At 47.8% G+C, this 27,500-nt stretch overlaps 1 protein-coding gene across 2 annotated transcripts in view; it reads right to left on the bottom strand.

Moving 5' to 3' along the window:
• The window catches only part of LOC115550702 (cGMP-inhibited 3',5'-cyclic phosphodiesterase A), a 70,022-nt gene that overhangs the window by 28,887 nt on the left and 13,635 nt on the right, over nucleotides 1-27,500 (bottom strand). Inside the window, exon 2 of one of the 2 annotated variants that reach the window (XM_030365970.1) lies at nucleotides 1,694-1,744. The exons of the other annotated variant lie outside the window; for it this stretch is intronic. Within the exon in view, the coding sequence (XP_030221830.1) occupies nucleotides 1,694-1,744 (51 nt within the window). The remainder of the gene's footprint in view (nucleotides 1-1,693; nucleotides 1,745-27,500) is intronic. 2 annotated transcript variants of the gene reach the window in all.

The raw sequence follows: 27,500 nt of genomic DNA, 5'->3' as shown, positions 1-27,500 counted from the left end.
CAAGTCGAATGCAAATATCTCCCTCACTCCTTTCCTTCTATACATCGATTCACTGCCAATTCCTTACAGTTTAACATCTACCGCACGCTGTAAAGAGGTTCGAAGGAGGTGGTGGGAGGGTGTGTGTGTGTCTGTGTGTGTGTGTGTGTGTGTTTTGGGGGGGGGGGGTTAGGGGGTGTATGCATATTGGCAAACACTGCCCAGTAAAAATCTATCAACCATGCTGGTTACCAGTTCCAGAACAACGTGTAGGATACACACACACACACACACACACGCGCACGCGCACACGCACGCGCACACGCACACACACACACACACACACACACACACACACACACACACACACACACACACATGCACGCACACGCCAATGCACAAACACGCACACACATACACACACACACACACACACACACACACACACGCACACTACACAACTAGTCTGTCTTGTAGCTAACAATATGGCCCCAGGAAACGGGAGCCAAAGGAAAACAGGCAGGAGATGAGAGGGGAGGCCAAGACAAGCGCCTGGGTTCTGACGCGTCAGCTCTTAGGATCTGGACCCGGGGAGGAGAACTCCCCTGGTGGAACCTGTGTTCACTTTTCCCAGTGTTTGTAGAAAGGTCTGGAACCCGAGCCCGACTCTGACAGCTCGGGGGTTCCATCAATCAAACGCAACGGGCCCGGCCTGGCATCGGTCGCCCTCTGCCATTAATTCATATTCTGACACCGTTTCAAAAAGTGTGCGAAAAAATTGCTGATCGACACTTGTTAAAGTACGCTCAGATGTACTGTTACTTCACGTTACAGTGCATCACAGTCCAGCTCAGCACTCAGTTCTCCCGCACGCATCATCCTTCACGGTAAAAAGATGATGATCTACATTCATGAGTTCTCCTTTGCAAAACTCCCCTCGCGGTTTTTCCAGCTAAATCTTCAGTGTTTATTGCGAGCGCAACCCGCCTCACGGCAGACACTCCTTCCAAGCATTCTTTGGGTGGAGGATTTCCTCCCTGATAAGGTTGGTGGCCACACGATGACACCACAACAGCAGCGGGCCTGGCCAGCACCATTGCTGTCCCGGCTGTTGTTTGTTCCCCCCCTGTACCCCTGGAGCTCTGCCATGCGATTATACATCACCTCTCCAACCGGCAAAACGAAGAAAAAAAAATACACAGCGCCTATGCACGTTTACGAGCCCAGATCGAGAACCGCAGTGGAAGTACACACACGATTGAGAGCGACCGCACGTACACTCACACACACACACACTCAATCACACGGCACGACATATGTACAGAAGAGATTGTGGAAGGAAGCCTAGCGGACACAAGCATGTGTTTTGGCTCTCTCTATTAGGCCCCGCATGTGTTCAATGTGCTTTACTTTCACTCGCTTCAAATCCCCCCAGCCTTAGAAAACGTAGTCGGTGCCAAATCCGAGGTAACCACAGTGCTGCGGAGATGCTGGTGGGAAGACAGAGCATAAAGCTGAACAATGCAGTTCACCGCCAAAGCTAATTGGAAGCAATGAGTAAAACCTGGAGCTGGGAGATGCATCGATATAATAGTGACATGGTTGTGGTCCCAGACAAGACGATTACTACACAATTGGGTGAGTGTGTGTTGTGTGCCATGGGACTATGACACACTGTGATGTAAATGAAGGTGAACACTGAGATGGCACCGACCTGCGAGCCTCTGGAGCCTCTCTTGTGGTCCCATTCTGAGTGGGGCAACATCTGTGGAAACACAGAGAGAGAGGCTAAGGGTGAGTATGGGCACTTTGTGTGCTAGGTCAGCCGGCTACTACACTGCTTCTCTCTTTATTTCGGTGGGACAAATGACTGGGGAGGAGAAGGTCAGATGTACATCCATAATCCCAGCGGAGAAATTTGGGACCAATCAAAATATTGTTATTTCTACAAATCCTCTCATGAGGAGAATAGATCGGAACAACCCAGAGACCGGTCTGGTTTTAATTTGTCTTTTGAAAGTTTGCAGACAAATCCAATAATACGGCATTGCAGTGGGAGCATAATATAGGATTAAGGAGCAAAGCTCCTAGATTTTGTTTACAAGATCCGTTCTACAAAAATGATGTTTACATAATAGATGTTATCGCGTTACATAACGAGCGTAACGACCAATGGCTTCCCTCTAGTGGTCAGAAATATATGGATGCGGCTTTAAGTCTTTGGTGTGTTTTACAAGCTGAGCGAAGGAGTGGGGCCCGATGACGTGAGAAAGCCCAGCGCCACATAAACGCTGAAGTGCGCGCCTGCTTTTCACATTCCATTAAAGCGTCGGACTCTAATAGAATTTCACAGTCAGGTTCGGTTTACTTTAGTTCCCATTCACCGGCTAATGGGCCGGTGGAAAGTGAGGACTTTTATGCCGTCTAATTACCAACCGCCGTGTGCTCCCAAGGGGCTCTTAAAGCCCTTTTTCCACTGCTACAGGAGTCACCCCAGAGCCTCGCTTTCTGCAGGGAGCGTGGCACAGGACCTCCACACAAGACCCACCAGAAAACGTAACAAAACGCACGACAAACCCCCTTCCACTCCCCTGACCGGTCCCCTCTCAGGGTCTCAGGAGCTCCCTCTACCCCGGTGTGATGGAGATGCCCCCGACTCCACGAGCCAGCGCAGACAAACGGCCCACGATGTGGAAGCCATGCTGTCCTCGGGGCTGGAGGAACAGGGCCGGGGCAGGGTGCAGAGCCGGGATCACTCAGGGGGGGTCTGCAGGAGGTTTTTAGTTAAGGGCAATGTCTGTAGGGGGTTGGATCATTGCTCTCTTTATGGAGCGTTTCCCACAAGCGGTCCAACTACCATTCTAAAGCAATAGGTTGCTGTTGACGTGGGTAATGGTCAGGTCCCTATCCTCAGAGGTAATCTGTTAGACTAGAAACAGACCTCTTGGAGCTTCACTAGTACTGGCTCACCACCGGTTTCTGTCTCTGAATATAATGGCAGCCATTGCGTAGCCGGTCACTGCCCTGTTTTGACAAAGGACTTTGATTATGATGAAGTACGATTACGAAGAATAGCTTCTCTCCTTCCCGGTACGTCGCGGTCTAATGTTTAACGGAACTATAAAGGGCATGAGCAATCAGTGCTCTGTCTTGGAGTCACATAAAAAGCCCAATCAGGCCATGCACACCCCGTCGTACATTAAAACGCCGCCACTTAATGAAAGTTTGAGAGTAAAATAAAAGGGGAGACTCAACAAGAGTCGAGCCGTGTAGGAGAGTTGTAATGGCTACGGTGCGCTGCCGTCTAATGCCGCTGATGACAGGCTTTTCCTAATAGAGCGGAGGAGCTGTGCGCGTTCACGTCAACAATGCTGGGGTCTTGCTTAAGCCAGTTTTCTTCATCGCCTCACTGTGACAGGATGACAACCCAGTCAGGGGAAAAGGTGCAACTGCAATGAAAATGTAATAAAGACATACATGAAAACGATCCTTGTGAACAGTTTACCACTCAAAGCCACTCAAAGAGATTGAATTGAGATGTCTTAGTTGTGTTAAAATCAATGCTACAATGCACTTTGTCAAAACTCAATTATGAAATGCCCTATTTGCCCTCAAAATGAATTATTCAGTTAAATAAACAACACAAAACTAAAAAGCCCAAAAGAAACCACCTTCACACACACACACACACACAAATATCTGACATTGCTGCTGTAACTTTTCATTGTGTCTGAAGAGTTCAAACCACACATGAATGATGATTCCTCAGAAATGTTTTCTTGAGGTTTTTTCTTCTCGAATACCCTGCAGGCAGGAACAGGCCGCCTGAGCTGAGTTCTGAAATATATTTCTCCTCTTCATCTCCAAGGCCCCTACTTAGAAAGGACACGTTTGGAGAAGTGATGCCCTTTGTTTCACCCCCCGCTAGATTCATTACGGCGTCTAGTAATTCACAATAAGCCCGATTTCATAGTGTCTTACCTTCACTTGAAGCAACACTCTTGATTTATAACGGTCTGACAATCGTCTGACAACAGCACTTGGGAGGGTAAAGTAGTTTGAGTTTATTTAAAAGTTGAAGAATGCGGGGTTTTTTTGTGACGCAAGCTACAAAAGCAACATGACACTCAAACAAGGTGAACAACATCAACCCCTTTCCTTGTTTCTGGCTCTGATAAGGAACAATTTTGTGGATTTAGTGTACAGTTATGATCCAACTAAATATTTATAGGTTAAAAACAACCACAAGATAGTGTGTAATAAAAGGGAGAGTTCAAAGGAGGCGTTCAACAAATGTTAACGTCGTATAAATCACAATCAGGTTCACATGAAACGGCCAATGTGGTGCACAGCCCCCCACTGTAACATAGTACACCGAGAAAGACACAGCACATTCAGAGCCCAGCAAGTCAAAGGTAAGGGCTCCCAAAAGTCCATAGATAAACAGTTAATCCCCAACCCCATCCCAAGGTTTATTCACGACGACCGTAAAGCGATCACACCGAAACGTCGCCAAACGCCTGAAGAAAACCCTACAACAACAATACAGCAAAAAAAAAAGTGAGTGAGCCACATTCTACCGCCTCACATAGTGCCAGCCAGCGGAAACCCTGCGGTGTGCCACTCCGGCCAGACGCTGCTAAGAGTGCTAGGAGTGCTAAGTGCGTAGCCGTGCGGGCTACCAGTGGGCAGAGCAGGCCTTGTCCACCATGATGGCCCCCAGCCACCAACCACAGGCCAGCTTTCCCCTTCCTCCGAGGCTCTGGACAAACAGGCTGCTGTCAAACGCACAAACATAGGGGCTGGAATCCACTGGGTTGTTTGTTATTGACCTGCCTGTGCCAACAGAGCGCTAAGAAGCCACTTCCCCCAGGCCGCTCCGAGTCCGCACATCTGGCTGGGGATCCGAGAGGCGTTTTTTTAATTATATGTGTGTAATGTCACCGGACGTACGTACATGTTCTTCAGGTAACAGACATGACACGTTAAGGCGTGGTACACCGTCTGTGTCACGTCGAGCATGTTGTTGCCCTTCAAAGATAATGAAGAACGTAGAAGCCGCGCTGTGTAGTTTTAATGAACACACGCCGCACTTGGACACAATCCAGCACTTTTAATTTGAAGTCAAATTTAAATTTTTATTGTGAAGTTTGAAGTCCGCGTTCTCGCTCTGTATTTCCAACCCGACTCTACTCCAGGATTTCTGGCCCTGATTCCTCTGGTCTCATTACCCAAACCCGAAGCATTTAATAAAAAATAAATCAATCAACGTGGAGTAGTCGTCCGTCTGGGGGCCGTCTGCAGACAGACGTTACCTCGTTTAGAAGCGACTCGTTCACAAGATGGCATCTGGAGGATCAAACGGCATCTTGTCCTTAATATGGAGCACAGAATCATGCCTAACTGCTACTCTAATATTAATAACTATAACCGTCGTGACCACGTTTGGTTCACCACTGGGCACTGCGCGTTCTTCCTGTGTCTGTTTGAACCCGTGTCCAGTTCTGTCCCTCAGGCCCTGGCGTTTGATGTGTGTCTCCTTGAACGTTCCATCAGGGCATTTGATGACACAGCCGGTTTATACCGGTACCCAGACCTGCCATGTGTGTGTGTGTGTGTGTGTGTGTGTGTGTGTGTGTGTGTGTGTGTGTCTGTGTGTGTGTGTGTGTGTGTGTGTGTGTGTGTGTGTGTGTGTGTGTGCGTGTGCGTGTGTGTATGTGTGCGTGCGTGCGTGCGTGTGTTTGTGTGTGTGTGTGTGTGTGTAACCGGAGGAGGAGGAATCACGGAGGATGCAAGCGTATCTCTGTGCTGAGAGGAAGGATACATGATTAACTCAACATTATCCTCCAGTCGGTTTGTGAGGTTTTACTGTCTGGAAGATAACACTGTGGTAGTTTGAACGGTGCTGTTCCCACCAGCATAGGGTCCATTGGCATTTAAACAAATACAGCCGTACCCACCTCCTCCTGTAAAAAAGAGAGGACTCCAAAGCACATCACCCTTGCTGTGATGGCAACAGAGGTGGGTATGGAACACAGAGAGAGAGAGAGAGAGAGAGAGAGAGAGAGAGAGAGAGAGAGAGAGAGAGAGAGAGAGAGAGAGAGAGAGAGAGAGAGAGAGAGAGAGAGAGAGCGAGAGAGCGCGAGCGAGAGAGAGCATTAGCAAAATAAGGCTGCAAATAACGACGGCTAACACGAAGGCAATGGACTGTGTTGTTTGTTGTTACGGTATGGATAGTGGGACAGGATCCAATCAGAGCCCTGCTGCATTGTTGGGAGGTCATGGTTTGGTCTGAGTAAAAGCAAGAGAGATTCACAAACACACACAAAGGTTTTTTAAAGTTTACCCTGAGGTGACTCGGTATTTCGCTTACTTGTTCAGTCTTTGTGTTCGTTCAAAGACGTCTGTATGTTTTCTCCTGTAGCACTGAGTATGATCACTTCCCCTGTCAGAATGTAGGTCACTCAACACTTGGCTCAATAGGGCTTCAAACACGAACATAGACTTAAAAAAGAATAGCATCACATTCATCAAGTCAACAGACCAACCTTCTCAAGACACTTGTGTGGCATTGACATGTCATTCTCTGTTTCACCTGCAGGTGGCGGTAGTCCGGAGACGTCAACCATACCTGCACATGTGGCCCAGTCTTGGATCTGAATTATGTCCCTTTGAGGTTTAAGATGTGTACCTCGTGTACAAATGCGATCATTTATGACTTGACAGGAGTAGTTAAACCTGGTCTTTGAGGGACTATTAAACAATAATAAATGATAAAACAAATGTATTATTATTTCCTGCAACATTGTGGTCCGCTCCTCAAAAGGCAGATATAAACAAAGTCATGGCATAAAATGAAATGGCCCCCTGTGCAATAGGCAGTAGTGTCAGTCTTAACATCAAGGTTGCGTATCATTAGCATGTGTGTGGAGAACAGTGAGGCAAGAACATCTCAGACCGTAGCGCTAACCTAGAGCTGCTGGACTCTTCAGCCCCCCCCCCCCCCCCCAGCCCTCCAGCCCTCCAGCCCTCCAGCCCAGCCTGAGAAGCCAGGGGTCTGGTTGGGAGGACTGGGCTTACGAACCCCGCCTTCCTGGCCTGTTTAAGTGGGAGAGTGGAGGAAAAGCCATCTCCTTATTCCTGCTGGCTAATATTTTACAAGTTGTACCACGGGGGTCAGCTAGCGTGGGCCATTTGCGTCATCACAGGAGGGAGTCGTTAAGTCTAACTGCCAAAGTGAGGGGGCCTTCGTAAGGAGGGGGAAACACACGCACACATATAGACACACACACGCACACAGACACTCTCACACACACACACACACACACACACACACACACACACACACACACACGCGTGTGTGCGCATAGATTAGCACATGTACACCTTTAAGCCGTTTTTGCATTTGCATACTCGCAAAGCATCTCTCTCATTGGCCAGTACAGGCAGGCGTAAACACACACACACACACACATACGCACGGACTCACACACACAGACACACACACACACACGCGCGCACTGATTGTGTGTGTGTCACACACCGTCGCTGCATCTGTACTGTGTCTACTGTACGATTACCGCCCTGCCCCCCTCCCTTTGTACTCCTTTTCTCCCCGTCTTCCACTTCCTGAAGTGTGACCAATGGGATTTGTCTCCTGCGCGTTCCTGTGAGTGAGTAAAGCCTGTCTAATGGGAGCAGTGAGTGTGTGAGTCCTGCAGCATCTCCCCCGACGGCGACCGAATCTGGCAGCCTACATCTCTCTCTCTCTCTCTCTGTCTCTCTCTTCCTCCCTCTGTAGAGCGCTCTCTCTCTCTCTCTCTCTCTCTCTCTCTCTCTCTCTCTCTCTCTCTCTCTCTCTCTCTCTCTCTCTCTCTCTTTCTCTGTCTCTCTTCCTCCCTCTGTAGAGCGCTCTCTCTCTCTCTCTCTCTCTCTCTCTCTCTCTCTCTCTCTCTCTCTCTCTCTCTCTCTCTCTCTCTCTCTCTCTCTCTCTCTCTCTCTCTCTCTCTCTCTTTCTCTGTCTCTCTCTTCCTCCCTCTGTAGAGCGCGCTCTCTCTCTCTCTCTCTCTCTCTCTCTCTCTGTCCCTCTCTTCCTCCCTCTGTAGAGCGCACTCTCTCTCTCTCTCTCTCTCTCTCTCTCTCTCTCTCTCTCTCTCTCTGTCCCTCTCTATATCTCTCTTACTCTATCTATCTCTCTCTTCCTCTCTATGTCTCCCTCTCCCTTACTCTCTCTTTCCCTCTGTATCTCCCCCTTTTTCTCTTACTCTCTCTCTCTTCCTCTATCCGTCTCACTCTCCTTTTCTATCTCTGTCTTACTGTCTCTATCTCTCTATCTTCCTCTCTCTCTCTCTCCCTCCATCTGTAGAGCTCTCTCCCTCTCTCTCTGTCCTTCTCTATCCATCTCTTACTGTCTATATCTCTATTTTTCTGTCTCTCTCACCTTCCCTCTGTAGAGCTCGCTCTCTCTCTTTAACTCTGGATCTCTCCCTCTCTAACTCTCTGTCCTTGCCTCTGTAGAGCTCTCTCTCTCTATATATTTCTCTCCATCTCTCTCTGACTCTCTCTATCTCTCTCTCTCTCTTCTTGCCCTCCCCAGAGTAACAACCCTCAGCGGCACTACCCTACATACTGACCTCAAAAACGACATCAAACACAATGCAGTGCGCCCCGCTCCAATCCCAGGGGCAGCGTGCGCACGCCCGGGTAAATATCACCCAGGCGCTTCGAACCCGAGACCACGTTGAGTGATACTTCTGTATCCAATACTACATCACATGGTTGAACTGCTTTTTATTTTTTAACCATCAACACTTTTCAGGGCACAGGCACAGAGATTCCCAGAACTACACCTTTTTTTTTTTCTTCTTCTTCTTCTTCTTTTTTACCGGGTGAAAAAGGGGGGGAACGGACTAGGCAGACCTGGCAACCCCCCCCCAACCCCCCCCCCCCCCCCCCCCCCCCCCCCCCCCTTCCACCCAACCCCCCGCCGCTCCTTTACCCCCAAAAAGGACATGCCAAAGCCATTAGTGTATAATGGTCCAGTCAGGGCTGCTGCTGCTGCTGCCGCTGGAGTCTGGAAACACAGCATTCACTTGTTTATTTGTTTTACAGGCCAGCGCTGCGTACGGCCTGCAAGGTGCCAGCAGGGCTTTGTGGGGCGGCTTTAGCCCCCGGCTCGGCCAAGACCGGCTACAGGGAGGTTAAGTACTGCTTCCAATATCGTTTGGTCATTTCAGAAAACATGCATGCGGCGCGAGACATCCAGAGAGACTGGCCGTGAACACAGATACATCCCAGGAAGGAACAGGGAGGGGTCATCTGGGGATCGAACCCTCAACCCGTTGGCCGGGGGGTCGAATACAATTACTACCCATGCTAACCCCCAACACCCCAAGTGAGAGCCAGTCAAGTATATCGTTGCTCGGCCCAGGCCTGCTACAGGGAGGTTAAGTATTGCTTCCAATGCAATTGGGTCATTTCAGAAAACATTCGAAAACGCTTCCATCCAGGCAACTTTCCGTGAACGTAGATACATGGAGCAGGGAAGGGTTGGTCACTGGACACATGGGGATCAAACCCTGTACACGTTGGCCTAGGGTCGAATACAAATACTACTCATCCTATCCCCATTCCACCACCAGTGAAAGCCAGTCGAGTATATGTTTGTGTGTTGTCAGTGGATATCATCTAGTCTTATTTCCCTAATGATGTGCGATTGGAACAGAGCTCACAAGATATGGAGACGGTATTATAAAGAGTTATATTTCCCAGAATGCACTTCCCTAATTTCCCAGAATACATTTCCCTATTTCATGTCCCTATTTCCCTTTTTTTTCACAATGCATTTCACTATTACCCAAAATCCATTTCCCTATTTCCCACAATGCATCTTTCTTTTTCCCACAATGCATTTCCATTGGACCAGTCCTCTTCAGACATATTTATTTGGACATTTATAATTCATGCTTTCATTCAAAACTTAAATGCCAATATTGATTTATTTGTCTCAAAAAATAATTGCTGTACTTTTATAGCATTTTGAAATGAGATGATTTATAAAAGACCAGATAGGTAAAACAGGTAGATAGAGAGACCATTAGTCATAGTTTGAACCAAAACAGAATTCTTCCCGCAGGATTTATGTAGTGCTATGAAAAATAGCGTTACATTCCTGCCAATATGGTGTATTGTCAAACACAAAGGGTGGGTGTTACTTTCCCCAGTAAAACAGTTTTTTTTATAAAAAACCACAAGTCTGCCTTTGGCAGCAAACAATATTTCTTTTGGAAGAGACAATCTGCGTCAGAAAGGCTTTTAAAGTTAACGAACGGTTGAATAACAATGCACTTTGGATCTGACCTAAACATGACAACTTGTGCTTTTGAAGTAAGGTTCACGGTACTTTGGAACAATTTACAGATGAATATTGCAGCGTGCGTTTGGCGTGCATAATACAATATTCTTGTTTAGCAATATCAAGTTTTTATTTGATAGTTCATGATCCATGGCTCTGTGGCCAGGAGGCACTGAGCCGAAGAGGGAATGTATGAATAGATGAAACTCAAATGCTAAATTGTAAAAGCCATATGGCTTTTCACCTGCGTGGACCGAGAACCAGTTACGTCTTATTTTCATAGGGCTGACGCAGCGAACTACTCTATATTGTCTGCTTGTTCCAAGAGAGGACCACACACACACAAGCACTCACACACACACACACACACACACACACACACACCTCTCTCTCCGACTCTTAAACTTCACACAGTACATTTACAATAACGTCAAGATTCCCACAGCGCCACAGTAAACACAAGATAGGAGAATGGTCCGCAGCGCAGGCGTTTAAATCAACCGTCTTTACAACCTTTATAAATCACTGACACATTCACAACATATCATAAACACATGTCAGGATACTGTGTGTGTGTGTGTGTGTGTGTGTGCATACTTTGGTGTGTGCGACCATTTGTAGACGTACTTTGGTTTGTCTGTGTGCGTAACTGTGTGAACATATGTGTGTACGTGCACATTCATTGCGGAGGCCTGTTTATGTGTGTGAACGTACGCGTGCATGTGCCGAGTGACTTCCAGTCACTAATAAACTGCATGTGTGTTCCAGTATGCGTTGCCTAACTCTCCATTTCCTCTTTTCTCGCAGGTGGGAGGCACGGCTGTCCTCTGGGTCAGCGTGCTACCATGCTATCAGATCGTAAAAGAGCTAGCATGGTGCGGTGTTCTCAGTAGCAGAGACAGAACCGGTGGGCTGGTAAAGCCTCACACTCACAGGCTCAGATGGGTTTCAGATGATAGACAAGGTCACTTAACAAGCAGCGTTTTTCGGGTGAAAGTGCTAACCAAGACAGCAGGGGGTGGGTCTGTGTCTGGGCGTGGGTGAGTGCGAGTGTGTACGTTTGCGTGTGTGTGTTGGTGTGGGTGTTTGTGTGAGAGTGTGTGTGTGTGTGTGTGTGTGTGTGTGTGTGTGTGTGTGTGTGTGTGTGTGTGTGTGTGTGAGAGTGTGTGTGATGGGCGGGGGGGGGGGGGGAGTCAGACGAACAGGATTAGGAGATTCAGAATGGGGCTGGTAAACCACCAGTGAAACCAGTGAAACCACTGACCTCGGTGTCTCTCACATATCTTTCCTTAGTTTCATACTCAGTGGGATTCACCCCGAGCTTGCCGGCCATGAAAATAAAAAAAATGTATTGTAGGCATAAGCATTTAGCTTGAGCCTGAAAAAACAACAACATGATGCTTTCACATTGGTTAACATTACTAGACATCAAAAAAAGGCCTGGCGTGTGCAGAACATGTCGCTGCCTATCCCATTATTACTCTGACAAAGTAATACTTGGTATGGTTAGAGAGGGGCTCTCTGCTGGGAGACGATGATGATGGACCACCCAGGGGGAGAGAGTCGCTGTCCCGCCAGAGATCAGCACAGATCAGCACATATTTAATACCAACTTTGTTTCAGTGTGTCAGCTGTGTGCCTGTGTGTTTTTTTGTGTGTGTGTGTGTGTGTGTGTGTGTGTGTGTGTGTGTGTGTGTGTGTGTGTGTGTGTGTGTGTGTGTGTGTGTGTGTGTGTGTGTGTGTGTGTGCATGCTTGAGTGTTTTTTTTTGGTGTGTGTGTGTGTGTATGTGTGTGTGCGCTTGTGCGTGTGTGTGCGTGTGAATGCTTGTGTGTGGGTTTTTCTGTTTGTGTGTGTGTATGTTTGTCGGTGTGTGTGTATGTGCCTGCATGTGCTTGCTGGTCTCTGCCAATGCTGTGACACACACACGCACACACACACATGCACACACACACACGCACACACACACGCACACACACACACACGCACGCACACACACACGCACACACAGATGTTCATGTGCACATGCAGTGAGCACCGTGAAACTCTCCACGGGGTAGGAAAAACATTGTTCGCCTTTTCTTCTGAAGCTGCTGTTCAAACATGGAAGGAATCCCAGTAAAAATACACAACAAGGACGAGCGTTTCCCTTTGTTTAACACAGATACACCGTAAAAACACACAAAAAAAACGTTCCACGAAAGAACACTTTGCTCCTGAAGGCTGACTGATGGCCGCCCGTGATAGGCTGCCCCTGCGCTACATGTAGCTAACGCTGCCCATGTGGGAGGAGGTACAACGTAGCAGCAGCTATGACGTCCACACAGGCATACCGGGCGTTCATCAATCTTAATTCTCAACAGCGCTGTCTCACTGATGGGAGAGAGAGAGAGAGAGAGAGAGAGAGAGAGAGAGAGAGAGAGAGAGAGAGAGAGAGAGAGAGAGAGAGAGAGAGAGAGAGAGAGAGATTTACAGTCTTACACTTTTATAATGCTACCCAAATTAATGATAGTTCCTGATTGATAGTTTAAAATCTTGCAAAAACTTGACCGTAACATGGGTTATGAAGTTGTTAGTTCATTTTAATTGGAATTGCTCTTGTGATGGAATACTTTAATGCAAGAGTTCAAGGACTTTTGGCATAAATACAAAGATTTATAGGTGAGAGGGCACACCAGTTTTGACCATTCCTCCTTTGTGCCAAGTATCATTTTAGCCAGTACTTGAGACCGCGTATGTGTAGAATCTGTCAAAAATGTATGACAGGGATGGTCGTATGTTTGTATTACGGCAGAGATTGTCCCTAGATGACGTGAAAGAACAGAAGATGACAGAAATAACAGAGAAGCACAATACAACTTCTCTCCTAAGCATCTGTGATCCACTGAACAGCTTTTGAGCTAGAATTAATTTGTTGTTAAATAACATGAAAACTACACTTCATTACAAGCATGTTCGCAAGGGAGAGGACCAGGATCATTAAAATGTTTTGCATAGAATTGGAAAAACACTAGTTATTTCAAAATCAATTAAAATATATTAAGTTTGAAAAATTCTGGTCTCTGGTCTCAAAATATACAATCATCGGATGAGATAACATTAATAAAAAGAACATCATTACCAGAAAGTGATAACGAGTGAAATACTGTTCAAGACCAGCACAGGTTTTCATTATAAATTCAAATAAATCTATTAAGAAACCAAACGACAAAAACAAAGACTCCGCTTGCGTCACACAATCTCATTTGTTCCCAAAACAGTAAAAGCCAGCCCCGGAGAGCAGCTGAAGAAACAGTTAGCCGAGACCTTTGCCATTTCACCATCTCCCTCCCCACATTCATCCTGCTTCCATCTCAACCTCCAGCCCTGGGAAGACATGCGACCGAACCCAGCACGGGCCTCTGTGGACCTCGTTTATTAACACCTCCTGACCTCACATCTCCTTGAATCAGCCAATCGTCGATCAGGGCAAGGGAGCAACGCAACTGCAATGTAAAGAGAGCTTGATTTTTGTTTGAGCAAGCAACGTCGTTGAAGAGGCTGAACACGCCAATGTTTAACAGACACAATCCCCAGGGTTGTACTGTACTTGATGTTGTGTGATAATAAAAAAAAAAGAAGCGCCATTTCTGCGGAGGGTTTAGATGAAGAGGCCGTTCGTTGCCACTCTAAATAAGTAGCGGCATCATCAGGCGAGTATATTTACCCCCGCTGAACTCAAGCCCTAAAAGGGTATTCCAAGGTGCAGAGAAGGGGGTTCAATTAATTACAATGCTTGACTGAAAGGTGGCCACCGTAAAAAAAAAAAAAGAAGGAGCTATAAAGTCGTAAACAGTTACTGACACACTGTTGATTGGCCTGTGCCATGCAGGAGCAGAAAACGCCAACCGACCACCCCTGGAGTTTGAGAAAAAAACCGCGGAAAGTTGGCCGAATCGGCGGCCTGTAAAAAGAACGACGTGTTTATTACGTTGCACGCATTGATATAATGGAAAACAGATCCTCGAATAAATGACTTTCCCTCCGTCTAAGTTGATTAGGACTGCAGCACCAGGATGGACATAATGGGTGCTGGGGGAGCTGGGGGTCTGGGGGGCCCGGGGGGATGGACGCACAGAGCTCACATCTCAGCTGGCCGCTACCTGCGTCACGCCGCATGTAAGAAAAAAACCTGCTGATGACTCCAACGGAAATCTGGACCTCCGCTTTCCCCCTCGCCGTCTGGATGTACAGTAAAGTGACGCTAGAGGAAACGGCTATGAAGGGCCGCAACCTGGAGGTTGAAGAACAGCGCCTATACCGCTTCCAACGCGGATCGCTTTAGCTCTGATCCGACATGTTTTGTGTCCAAGTTTCATAGACTGACCAAAGCTGAAAGATTACCAAACGGCTACAAGACTATTGCGCTTCTCGCAAGTTAAATCTTCATAAATATAATTGTATCATGTTAAATATCTTAACAAACCAAATATCCCCAATTATGAGGGTCAATTCCTGAGCAAACCTGGTTATCCTTCTCATTTTGTATATTCATAATTCGCTGTGCCGTGTCAAACTGCAAGTTTTGGCTGGAGTTTCACCCCAACAATGAGTCGTCTTCGTGGGCTTTACAGTTCCTGCAGCGTCACCGGGTTCAGGAAACGGCTCTGCAACGGCCTACAGAGAGCTCGGTCAGCCGTGGGCAGACGGTGGACGATCTCAGCCGCTTGTGTCGGTTTCCCGCAACACCACAGCCTAGCGTCACACGCCACACCGCTCCTGTCACCCACAAATCGGAGGCGCGTGTAAACCGAGTAAACCCTGGTTTTTTCCAATGAGCTTGAACTAAGGGGGGAGACGGCGTCGGCCACCGAACCACCCAGTTGGTTAGCGAGAGACAGCGGGGTTCCATTAACAGCGTCTCTGTTTCCGAGTATAACAAAATCATCCAGATGACCGCTCGATCTGCCGCCCGGATGACCAGACACCAATCACACTCATGACCGCCCGGGACATTTAGCGAGCGGTACGAGTGCAGGGGGGTGGCGTTTTGAGCAAGAAGATAAATAAAAGAGAACAGCGAGAGGCCAATTTTCATCTCGGGAGGAAAGGGTTTGGGATTCCAGTATTGTGCTCTGAGACGCTCTCCACTTTGAGCGATGACAACAGAGAACACAACACAGAGCCATTAAAGGCTTGGTTTGTGTAGCGGGCCAAAGTTAACACAATAACCAGACAAGTCGTATTATTGACGTTTTGACCGTTTGCCTGCCAGTCAGAAGATGAAGGAAATGAAATGATGAAGCACTCTTCAAATGAATCTTTCCTTTTTCCATATGTGTTTGTGCGCCACACAGTCAACAAATGCTTAGACAACGTATTGAAGCAGTTACAGAAAATAACATTTAATCGCTCTTTGTACTTTCTTTGTACGGCCAAATGTACTATGTGCAATTTATTAAAATCTCGACGGAGTGATTTGCATTCAACGACCATGAAATTGAACATTTTCTGAACTCAAACCCGGACTGCCTGGTTTCCTCTGTGGATCCAACTGACAGCCCTGGAACGGTACGAATCATCTGTAGGTACAATTACACAAGGGACCGCGTTTTCCTTTCATCCACCAGAGCGCATCGAGCGAAGGGAAAACGGAAAACTATAAAGGAAAGACTTCCAGAGAGACAGAGAGAGAGGTCAGTCGTTCAGGGGAATTTAGCAACACATGAAAGGCAGAGAGAGAAGAATGAGTACATCTGCTGGGGACAAGACCCAGAGGTGGTTCAGGGGACACTGCAGAGTTTGCTGGAAGAGAGCGGGAGAAAGGTGGAGGGAGGGAGAACGATGGAGGTTGGGAGAAAGGTGGAGGGAGGGAGAAAAAGGTGAATACAAAGGCGGGGGTTGAAGGATGGAACTGAAAATAAGAGTGGAGAGGTGAGGAGAAGAGAGGAGAGAAGGGAGTAGAGATAGTGGTCAGAATAAGGGAGGGGAGGAGAGGGGAGGGGAGAGGAGAAGAAAGCAGAGGTGAGGTGAGGTCAGGATGAGGGAGGGGAGGAGAGAAGAGGTGACAGCAGAGGAGAAGAGGAGAACACATGAGAAGAGAGAAGAGAACACATGAGAAGAGAGGAGAGGGGAAGGAAGAGGAGGGGAGGAGAAGGGAGAGATGGGGAAGAGCGAGCACCATGAGGAGTAGAGGAGAGGAGAGAAGTGAGGAGAGGAGAGGAGAGGAGAGGAGAGGAAAGATGAATGGAGAACAATATAAAACAATGATACAGTTTATACAGGACCATCTGATCAGAGGAAAAGACGAAGAGAAATTAAATGAAAAACAGGGAACAAAGGAAAATATATAAAAAAACCCGAAATAAGTGATAAATAAAACAGAGGAGACGAAAAAGTCCCATTCATGAGAGCGTGTGTGTTGTACCGTGGGTGTTTTATAAATCTATAGACTGGAGATCTATATCAGCCAGAGAGGCAGCGCTTCCATCTGGGCTGTGGAGTATTAAGCATACAGGATGAGATGTGAGGAGAGGGAAAAAAAGAAAGGGGAAGGCCCGCCCAGAGCCGGGCGCAGTGCGTTTCCACGGCAACGTCTCTGACGTCAGAGAAGGCATTATGTGATTACTCATAGAGTCTGCTGAAGAGCTGGCCAATAAAACAGCGTCCATTACTCACACACACACACACACACACACACACACAACCGCGCGTGCACACACACACACACACACACACACAACCACGCGTATACACACACACACACACACACACACACACACACACACAGATGGCCAAGGCTTGGGTTACACACACATAAACACACAGAGATGCACGCAGAAATGTGCACACACACACACACACACACACACACACACACACACACACGCACACACACACGCACACTCAGACACCTATATGCAAAGTTTAAAAGGAAACATTCTTATACCTTGACCTAACAAAGAGAAAAACCTTTCATACCGAGTGCAGATGGACACTGAGTTTTCATAAAGATAACGCCATTTTCAAAAGGGGATGCATTTTTTTATATAACTTTAGTTATAGTTCAATTCACAGACCAATAAAAAATAGTCTGGGCCATGAATGTGTCCTGATTGGTCGTCCAGCCTGCATCCTGACTATGAGAGACGCAAAACAAGATCAACCACCACCCAGATATCACTCTGCACAATCTGCATGTTCTGCATTCCATACTCTTTAACCCCTGTCTACAAACATATCCAACTACATGCACACTCTCACACACACACACACACACACACACACACACACATGGACACACACACGGACACACAAACACACACACACACTCACAAACAGACACACACGCACACACTCACACATCGACACACATGGAAACACATGCACACAGAAACACAGACAAACAGACACACACACACACACACACACGCACAAAGACACATACACACACACACACGCACACGCACACACACACACACACACACACACACACACACACACACACACACACACACACTTCCTCTCGGCTTCTCCTACATGCTCACACTGGACATTCTTCCGTGGGAGTTAAAACACTGTTAGGGCTGATAAGGATCTGAGCAAACAGCGTGGATAAACAGTCGCCGTGGTAATTAAGAACCAGCGACCAATCAGAGCAGGGCAGGAGGAGACAAACACATGGCCGAGACTCCATTACTAAGTCTATATGCGTTCCCTATTGCCAAGGCCATTAGGGCAGGACCAGGGCCCCGGGCCGGCTACCAGCTCACACCGGCACTGTCGCAACACTGTCTGCAGTCCAAAACACACTGGGTCAAAGTCAGAAATAACAAGGACTTCATGATATATTCCTCTCCGTCTTCACCCCCTGAAATTATTTCACAATTCACAATAGTTATTCATCATTAGGAGCACTCTACATGAGGGACACAATTAAATAGTATTCCATTGTACCGTGCATATGAAAAGTAATGAAACTATTGTACGTTATTATTATATCTATTGTTGTTATTATTATAACAGATATATATTGTAAATGTAGGTATGAAATTATATATTATCATATCACTTTCATATATATTACACTTCTCATGATACTGTGAAACTTAATTATAAGCAGCAGCTACTGACAGTTAGAAACACGGTCCTGTTTTGTCCATATATGGTATTTCACAGCTAAGTTACAAATTGTAATTTACCCCTTGCCTCTGAGTTCAATATCTCTGCTTTGAGCTGGCCTTAATGTGGATGACGTAAGTCCACTTATTGCATTCAGGCCAAAAGGTGCCTGTCGCTTCAGCATGGCAAATGGGACTCCACTCGAGGCAGAACCTGAGACTGATTACACTCTGCATTATCACTGATAGAGTTACATTGATAACACACTGAGGATGATCCCATTAGAGGCTATGTGAGCCAAATGTCATATGTTTGTATATGTGTGTGTGCGTGTGCGTGTGCGTGTGTGTGTGTGTGTGTGTGTGTGTGTGGCGGTGTGAGAGAGTAAGTGTGTGTGTGTGTGTGTGTGTGTGTGTGTGTGTGTGTGTGTGTGTGTGTGTGTGTGGGGGGTGGGTGTGCATGCATGAATGTGTGTGAGTGTGTGTGTGTCTTTGTGTGTGTGGGCGGGTGTGCGTGCAGGATTGTGCACGCGTGTGTGTGTGTGTGCATGCATATGCTTGTTGTTGTTTGTGCGTGCGTACGTACGTTCAAATGTGTGTGCGTGCGAGCGTGTGTATGCAGATATGCGTGTGTGTGTGTGTGTGTGTGTGTGTGTGTTGTGTGACGTGTGTGTGTGTGTGTGTGTGTGTGTGTGTGTGTGTGTGTGTGTGTGTGTGTGTGTGTGTGTGTGTGTGTGTGTGTGTGTGCGTGCGTGTGTGTGTGTGTGTGTGCGTGTGTGTGTGTGTGTGTGTGTGTGCGTGCGTGCGTGCGTGTGTGTGTAAACCCAAGCTGCAGTCCACCTGGCGTGCCGGGGGGCTTAATGAGCGGTGTGCTCACGCAACCTCTCGCTCCCCCACGTCCGAGGCCCTGGGCCCAGGCCAGGTGCTACTGAGACGGCCCCCGTCTTCAAACCCCGTCCCTGGAGGGCCGCATACCTCGCCTCATGTCACCGTGACCCACCACATCCCACCCAGAAGGAGCGCTTAGCTTTTAAAGAACGCTGCTTCTAATTGTTAACGAGACACACTGACAGGAACTATGAAAAACCACAGAAGAAGCAGCCGCCTGTACGTTTTTAGGAACGTTTGAAAAACAGTAGCTGTCCTAATACGATGGTGTTTTTTATTTTGCACGTTTTCAAATCCCCTATAAGGAAACGGCACAAAGCGACAATGGTTTTCCCCCTGTGATGTCTATCAAGCTATAGCCATAGCTCAACGCTGGATGACCGAGGGCGTATATACCTTCCTAAGAACCTCAATGTCGCAGAGACTTCGCTGCCCTGCTCAGCAGATCCTGTGTCTGCATCGGGCCAGGGTTGGCCTTCACGCTCCCACACGGCCATCCCCCTTCTCCTCAGAGTGGGTTCTGCAGTGAAGGAGGGTTTGAGTGTGAGGAAGAAGAAGAAGTGCTCCGTGGTTTGTAGGGTTGTTTGTTTACAACCTCGCTGTTGCTTAACAAAGTTGTTTTAAGCAACGGGACCGCCGCCACGGACGGGTGACATCATGTGTCACGAGTCGGAGGTGCAAACGTTGGCCGGCGAAGAACGAAAAGCAGATTGTCAGTCGGACAACCGCTTTTCGTTTTATTAGGATTTCAATGGTCATCATTTAGGTTTGCAATGTACATTAGAAAATCAATTTGCAGATCATGTGCATCAACTACAAATACACAAGCTGTGATATTCAACGTACCACGTTCAGCTTCACACTCACACCCTTGTTGTCCATAATCTATTTTGGTCTAATCCACGATGTCCCTTTAAAAGAGATGTAATCAATCATAGGAAACTCAACACCCGGGACTCGGGGTGTTGAATAATGTACCCACCGGCCTTCTGGGGTAATCCTAACCGCGAGTTACCTTCCTGGTCCGATCCCGTCACCCGATACACTCCTGTAAGAGCGAAAGTCGTGAATGACATTTATCGGAATACTATTACGGTAACAGCATTACACCCATTACACACGCGGCGACGGCGTGGTCACTGACCGTGGAAAGGGGCGAGGGCGCCCGGCGTGCAGAACGACTCTCAGAACAGCAGCTTAATAAACGATCATTACGACGACGGCGGGAACGAGAGCGAGCGAGAACGTATGCGGCCGCGGCCTCGCTAATGGCCCGCAGCTCGATGCCGTAATGTTGTCGCCGTAATGACTAATTCATCTCTCCGCCCGCAGCGATGCCCTCCCAATTAAAAGAGATGGCAGAGCACCGCGGCACGACCGTTTACCACTCATTGGGCTAGATTGGGCTGTGGGATGGGGAATTAATGGGATGGGATGAGATGGGAAAGACCGAGAAAGAGGGACAAGGGAGTGGAGAAGGAAAAGGAAAGAATGGGAAACATTAGGAAAGATTGCGAACGAGTAGGAAAAGAAGGAGAAAAAGAATAGGAAAGAAAGGGGAAAGATAAGAAAATAATACAAAATATGAGATAACACAGTGTAATATCTTTCCAAATAACCTTTTCTAATGGAGACATTCGTTTGTTTCAGCATTTTTCTGGCACCTTGGTAAGGAGAAGAAAAAGAGAGAAGGAACAAAGCAAAAGGAGAACTAATGAAAGTGAAGGCTGTGTGCAGAGCTCTCCCAGCGGGGAGTGCGCTGGTCTGGGTCCGTATGCCGGTCTGGCCTCGCTGGGTCCACACTGGCTCTAGTCATCTCAGGCCCAGCAATACAAACACACTAATGAAAGCCAGCTGTGGAGACCAGGACAGACACCTCCTCCTCCTCCTCCTCCTTCTTGCTAGCGTAACTAACCTCTCTCGCTCCCTGGCTGTACCTCTCATTTCTTTTCTCTCTCTCTCTCTCGGCTGTCCCTGGAGCGGTGGCGGTAGGCCTGCCCTCCAGAGGATCCCGTTAGCAGCCATTAGTAGCGCTGGGCGGACTGTGGCCCGCTGTCCTTTAGAAAGCTCCTGATGAGGAGCCCAAGAGAGGGCTCTTCAACCTCTCCCAAGGTTCCCCTCCAGACAAACTCATTGACTCAGGTTTTAGTTAATCAGTCGACAGCGCGGTCGTCGTGTGAAAGACCGGATATACTTAAAAACTAAATCGAAAAATGGTGCTTTCGCACACACAAAATGTCCGGTTTGCTACCAAAATGACGCGCCACGCCGGCAGTTGGTCGACAGAACCGTGTGAATGACGTCAGTATTGGGTAACTGTGAATATTTGATATCTGTTTAATATGGACCAGCGTGTCCCGCTATCTGTTTGATTCAAGATGAGCCTGTAGGAAGCTCCTGGCCTGGTCCAGCCAACAGCCCACTCATCGCAGCGACCGTATATTGTACCCGTGTCAAAATCGCCAGGAGTCCAAAGCAGTCTGTCTACTAGCCTATGCGGACACGGCAATTATGTTGGGATGGTCATTTTGACCTACCGGCGACCGCCTTGGCAGAGTATCTGGGCAATGCAGAAGGGCAAAACGTAGTTGTCCTTGTGTGTGTGTGTGTGTGTGTGTGTGTGTGTGTGTGTGTGTGTGTGTGTGTGTGTGTGTGTGTGTGTGTGTGTGTGTGTGTGTGTGTGTGTGTGTGCGTGCGCGTGTGTGTTCTCGCTCTCTCTCTCTCTCTCTCTCTCTCTCTCTCTCTCTCTCTCTCTCTCTCTCTCTCTCTCTCTCTCTCTCTCTCTCTCTCTCTCTCTCTCTCTCTCTCTCTCTCTCTCTCTCTCTCTCTCTCTCTCTCTCTCTCTCTCTTCTCTCTCTCTCTCAGATGTGACCTCTTGTTCCAGTTCCCTACCAGCAGCTGACCACCATATGTAAATGTCTGCAGAGGACCTCCTTCTCCTTCTGTGATGGCCTGCACAGATGCCATTTTCCTGGAACTATTCCACCGTGTGTGTGTGTGTGTGTGTGTGTGTGTGTGTGTGTGTGTGTGTGTGTGTGTGTGTGTGTGTGTGGTGAGTGTGAGTGTGAGTGTGAGTGTGAGTGTGTTGTGTGTGTGAGCGAGAGAGTGTGTGATGTTCGCTGTCTTGCTCCACCAACACACCAACAGACACATGACACATTTCCATCAACGTGTTTCACCTCCGGCTGGAAACAATGAAGGGTGTGAGACACGACCAGAGAAACACACGAGGACATGAGACCCAGAGGACCAGAGAACCAGAGGTTCAGAGAACCAGAGGACCAGACAAGTAGCAGAGAACCAGAGAACCAGAGGACTGGTGGAGGAATCAGGAGACACAAAAGCACTGTCAGGACTGGGGGGCATGGAGGAAAGCCGCTGCCTGACGACGTTCAAAGGGGGGAGTATGTTCAAACCAACGTCCACCCAGCCAAAGGAAGGGGGGTGGGGGGGAGAGTAGTGGTGAGAGGGAGAGGGGGGGGGGGGGGGGGGGGGGGGTTGTTCACAGGGTAGAGTATTGACTTAATGGCGGAATCGGGGCTGTCATGAGCTTCAGAGACACTCTTTGTGTTGCTTGGCCCTGCGTCCCGGCAAGCGTGCGGAGCGATGATGGAAATCTTACCCTCACTCAGAACAGGCCCACTGACCTTTTCATTTAGAGTCCCCTGAATCTGTCTTCACGTGCTGCCAAGTCCCCAATGAATGAGCGCCTATTGCATCAGTGGCCAGAATCACAGGGGCACATTCCCCACTCCGACAGAAGCATGTGTGTTTGCACATACATGAAATATGCACTCCCACCCCCAAAAGACATGCATTTTTCATAGGCACGTGTGTGTTTTATTTATGTATGTTAAAATATGTGTGGGGCTGTGTGAAATTGTGTGTGTGTGTGTGTGTGTGTGTGTGTGTGTGTGTGTGTGTGTGTGTGTGTGTGTGTGTGTGTGTGTGAACGTGTCTGTGCCCATGTGTGTGTGTGTGTGTGTGTTTGTCTGCCCATGTGTGGGTGTGTGTTTGTGTGTGTTTTATGACATTTGTGCAGTAGTTCCTATGACATTTAGGGTCCGTTCCAGGAGCTGCGTGGGGAACAATATCTGCACATGCGGAATGAAGCAGGATTAATCTCTCTGAGCATTGAGGGGGCAGGGGGGGGGGAGGGGGTGACGGGGGGTTGCCCATGGCGACGGCTTGTACAACAGGCCCTGCCCGGGCCGCGACTGGAGACGCAAAAGGCTTCGGTCACGCTCACTCGAGTCTCTTCGAAGAAGGTGACCCGTCTTCATTATCACTGACATTTCCAAAATAATGAGCTCATCAAAGATAGTAGAGAGAGGTCCCACCCCGCTCCCCCATCCTGAGTGGCTAGAATCTTTTGTTTATCTTGGCCGCTTCGCTCTTCTAAATCCTCGGAATACGAAAACAAGGCTAAACTTAACAAAAACATGTAGCCGAAACACGAGAGCCTCTTACGCTCCTATGAGGAGGGAGCCGAGAATATTACAAACGACGAGAGAAGCGACTGCCAGAACGGGCTGTGAACAAAACAGAAAAAACACACCTAAACTAAATCAACTTATCGAGTGCAAACAGCCAAGCTTCTGATGAAGATCAATAGACACGCACGGCTCTCCGTTTCATAGATCTGGGTTATTTGGCAGCTTTTCACCTGAAATTAGGAAGCAGCTGCAAGCTGTGGCTTGGCAGACTGACTACATTACTGCATGTTTTTATGTGGGGGGGGGATAAGAAATGGCACTGCGACCGTGCTATGGGTAGAGCTGCTTTACATGAGAGGCAGAAACCATCCAACAAGAGAGAAAAAAACGATGGTGTGGCACTGGCAGACTGACATCTTCAGAGAACGACTCTAATTCAACCCGTAAAAATCTTCCAATTAATGCAATTGGTAATAAAAATGTGTCAACAGTTGATTTTCTTCTATTTCTTTTAAAAGTGACTTTCAACTTTGGAAAAAAAAATGACACTGCATGGGGAATACATTAAACATCCATTTCTGAAACAATGTTTGAAGTCTCACTTGCGGTCTCGAGACCTTTTCAGGCTGATGGCATAAAGGGTATATACTGCTGAGAGCTCAGCCCAGCCCTCAGCCAGGAAACCAGGCCCCAGAAAGCCCAGCTTTATGGAATTACTTTAAACCGCTGCGTGGAATGGCAGAAAGGCATGCTGGGAGATCCGCGGCCTGGGGCAGGTCGAGGAGGTGGAACCGAACGATTAGCTGATCTGCGCCGCGACCAAAACGGCTACCTCCAGTGCGTTCTACCTGGCAACGCAGGGTGTTGGTGACAACAACACACAGCACATTTAAACAGCACAGGTTGCTGTTTAAATACTCTACACTAGAACATATAAATAATTTCAGTTATTTACAGAATTTAGTTTGAAAATGCGTACGGTTTTCCAAAATAGTACATAGCATTGTGTAGCATCTTATTCTAGCTGTCTTTGTTGAGTACAGGGAATGGGATAACCTAGTGATTGCTAGTGCTTGGCACTTCTATGAACACCCTTACTGACAGCGATATATGGCTGTTTCTATTTCTTCTGACAAATGTACTTAGTGTAAGTCGCTTTGGATAAAGCATCAGCTTAATACACTAAATGCAAATGTAATACAAGTGTATTCATACGTTCAGCCATTCACTCAGACATTCAGGCTACATGAAGATGGACCAAACAGAGCTCCAGACGATAGTCAGTCTCACATCATGATAGGACATGATGATATCATGTCATCAGCTCTACCTTCAAGGTCTAATTAAAGTCTGACAGACAAGTCGACTAACTAGTCCCCTGTCTAATTAGCTGCCTCAACCACTCCACCACAAACGTCCAAGTGGACCAGGAGAAAGTCTACTCCATCAAGCGTGTGTGCGTGTGTGTGTGTGTGTGTGTGTGTGTGTGATTATGTGTGCTTGTGTTTGTGATTATGTGTGCTTGTGTGTGTGTCTGCTTGTGTGTGCATGCGTGTTTATGTGTGTATGCATTTGTGCATGCATGTATATGTGTGTGTGTGTGTGTGTGTGTGTGTGTGTGTGTGTGTGTGTGTGTGTGTGTGTGTGTGTGTGTGTGTGTGTGTGTGTGTGTATGCATTTATATGTGGGTACTTTGCAACATCTGCTCAGCCCGCCCGAGGACACTCTCTCTCTCTCTCTCTCTCTCTCTCTCTCTCTCTCTCTCTCTCTCTCTCTCTCTCTCTCTCTCTCTCTCTCTCTCTCTCTCTCTCTCTCTCTCTCTCTCTCTCTCTATGTCTCTCAGTGTCTCTCTCTTGAGGGAGAAATGGGTCACGTTTCCCCCAGTGACGTCAGAAGCCCTCTGCCTCCTCTCCTGTCGGTGGAGGCACGCCAAACCCCAGCGCATGCCATTCCTCTTTCTTACAATGGAAACACGCTCTCTCTCTATACTTCGCTGCCTCTCTGTCACTCACACGGTCTGTCTCTCCCTCTCGCTCAATTTCTTTATTTTCTCACTGTCTCTCTGTCTAGGTCTCTCTGCCTCTCTCTCTCTCTCTCTCTCTCTCTCTCTCTCTCTCTCTCTCTCTCTCTCTCTCTCTCTCTGTCTCTCGCATTCTCTCTCTCTCCCTCTCGCACACTCTCTCTCTCTCTCACACTCTTGTCATTCTGTCTCTCTTTTTCTGTCTTTGTCTATGTCTCTCTGTCTCTCGCACTCTCTCTGTCTCTCTCACTATCTCTCTCTCTCTCGCTCTCCCTCTCTCTCCCGGAGAGGTAGAGAGAGGGAGCTCTGGATGAATCACCCGCAGAATGTAACCACCGTTCTCTAAAACATCTCCATAGCACCGCTAGTGACCTGCCAAGCAGATTATTGTTTAAGAAGTGGAATGGATGCAGGGAAGACCTCCTGTTCAAGGGTCATTCTCCTGTTCAGCCACAGAGTCAGAGCACAAATAAGAAGAAAAAGAAGAAGAAGAGGAATAACAAGAAAGGGAATAAACATCAACCACATTAGCTCTGAACGGAGACAGGAGATTAGAGAAGATATTAGAGAGAAAGAAAGTGAGAGAAAGCGACAGATAGAGAGATAAAGAGAACAGTAGGGAAAGCAAGAGAGGGAATGAAAGAGAGAGAGTGCAAAATGGAGGGGGGCAGAGAGAGTAGAGAAGTTTTGATACACAATCATGCACAGTGAGATAAGGAGATGCACACAAGCCCAGGGTGGACCTCAGGGGTGTTCATGTCTAACCTCAGAGCTATAATCGAGACGCAGGACCTTGTTAGATCCTTTCCTCGTCAAGCCACTGTCACAGGCCACTCCTTTTCACCTCTCTGGGACGGACGGATCAGTGGAACGGATAACAAAGAGAATGATAATAAGAGAGACAGCGAAACTGGCGGAAGATAAGAATAGAGATGAATAAAGATGAACAGAGCAGATATGAGAAGACTAAAGAAGGGAGCAGAACATTAGAGAAGAGGAGAGAGGAGAGGAGAGGAGTGGAGAGGAGAGGAGAGGAGAGAAGTGGAGAAGAGAGGAGAGAGAAGAAAGGCGAGGAGAGGAGAGGAGAAGAGAGAAGTGGAGAAGAGAGGAGAGAGAAGAGAGGAGAGGAGAGGAGAGGAGAGAAGTGAGAGGAGAGGAGAGAGAAGAGAGGCGAGGAGAGGAGTGGAGAGTAAAAGAGAGGAGAGGAGAGGCGAGGAGAGGAGTGGAGAGTAAAAGAGAGGAGAGGAGAGGCGAGGAGAATAGAGGAGAGGAGAGGAGGAGAGAGGAGAGAAAAGGAGTGGAGAGGAGAGGGGAATAGAGGAGAGGAGAGGAGTAGAGGAGAGACAAAAAGACCAGAGGTAGTTTTGACTTCAAGCTTTGCAGATTTTATTTCAGCTGTCCATCCCCAGAGAAGCTAGCGGAGATCAGCAAGTATGAATGGAACAGCAGCTAATGGAAAACATTCTGCTGAGAGAGAGAGAAGACGGGGGAAACGTGAGGAGGCCCAAGGGCACATCAGCAAACCATTAAAGCAGAGGCACGTTACGCCTAATCTCACTCGCAATCGCAACGCTGCGAGTTCCATTTTCAAATTCATTTGTTCGTACGAGGAAAAAGTTCCATATTTACAATACGGGAAGTTCTCATTATCGTTGTCTATCAAGTATATACCGATCGCAAAATAAGTATTCTGTGTGACGCCACATTGGCCTCCCGTAGAGGATC

Source organism: Gadus morhua, chromosome 9, assembly GCF_902167405.1.
Source record: "Gadus morhua chromosome 9, gadMor3.0, whole genome shotgun sequence".
Taxonomy (NCBI): domain Eukaryota; kingdom Metazoa; phylum Chordata; class Actinopteri; order Gadiformes; family Gadidae; genus Gadus; species Gadus morhua.
The sequence above is the reverse complement of the archived record's forward strand: the minus strand, read 5'-3'. Positions and strand labels throughout refer to the sequence as shown.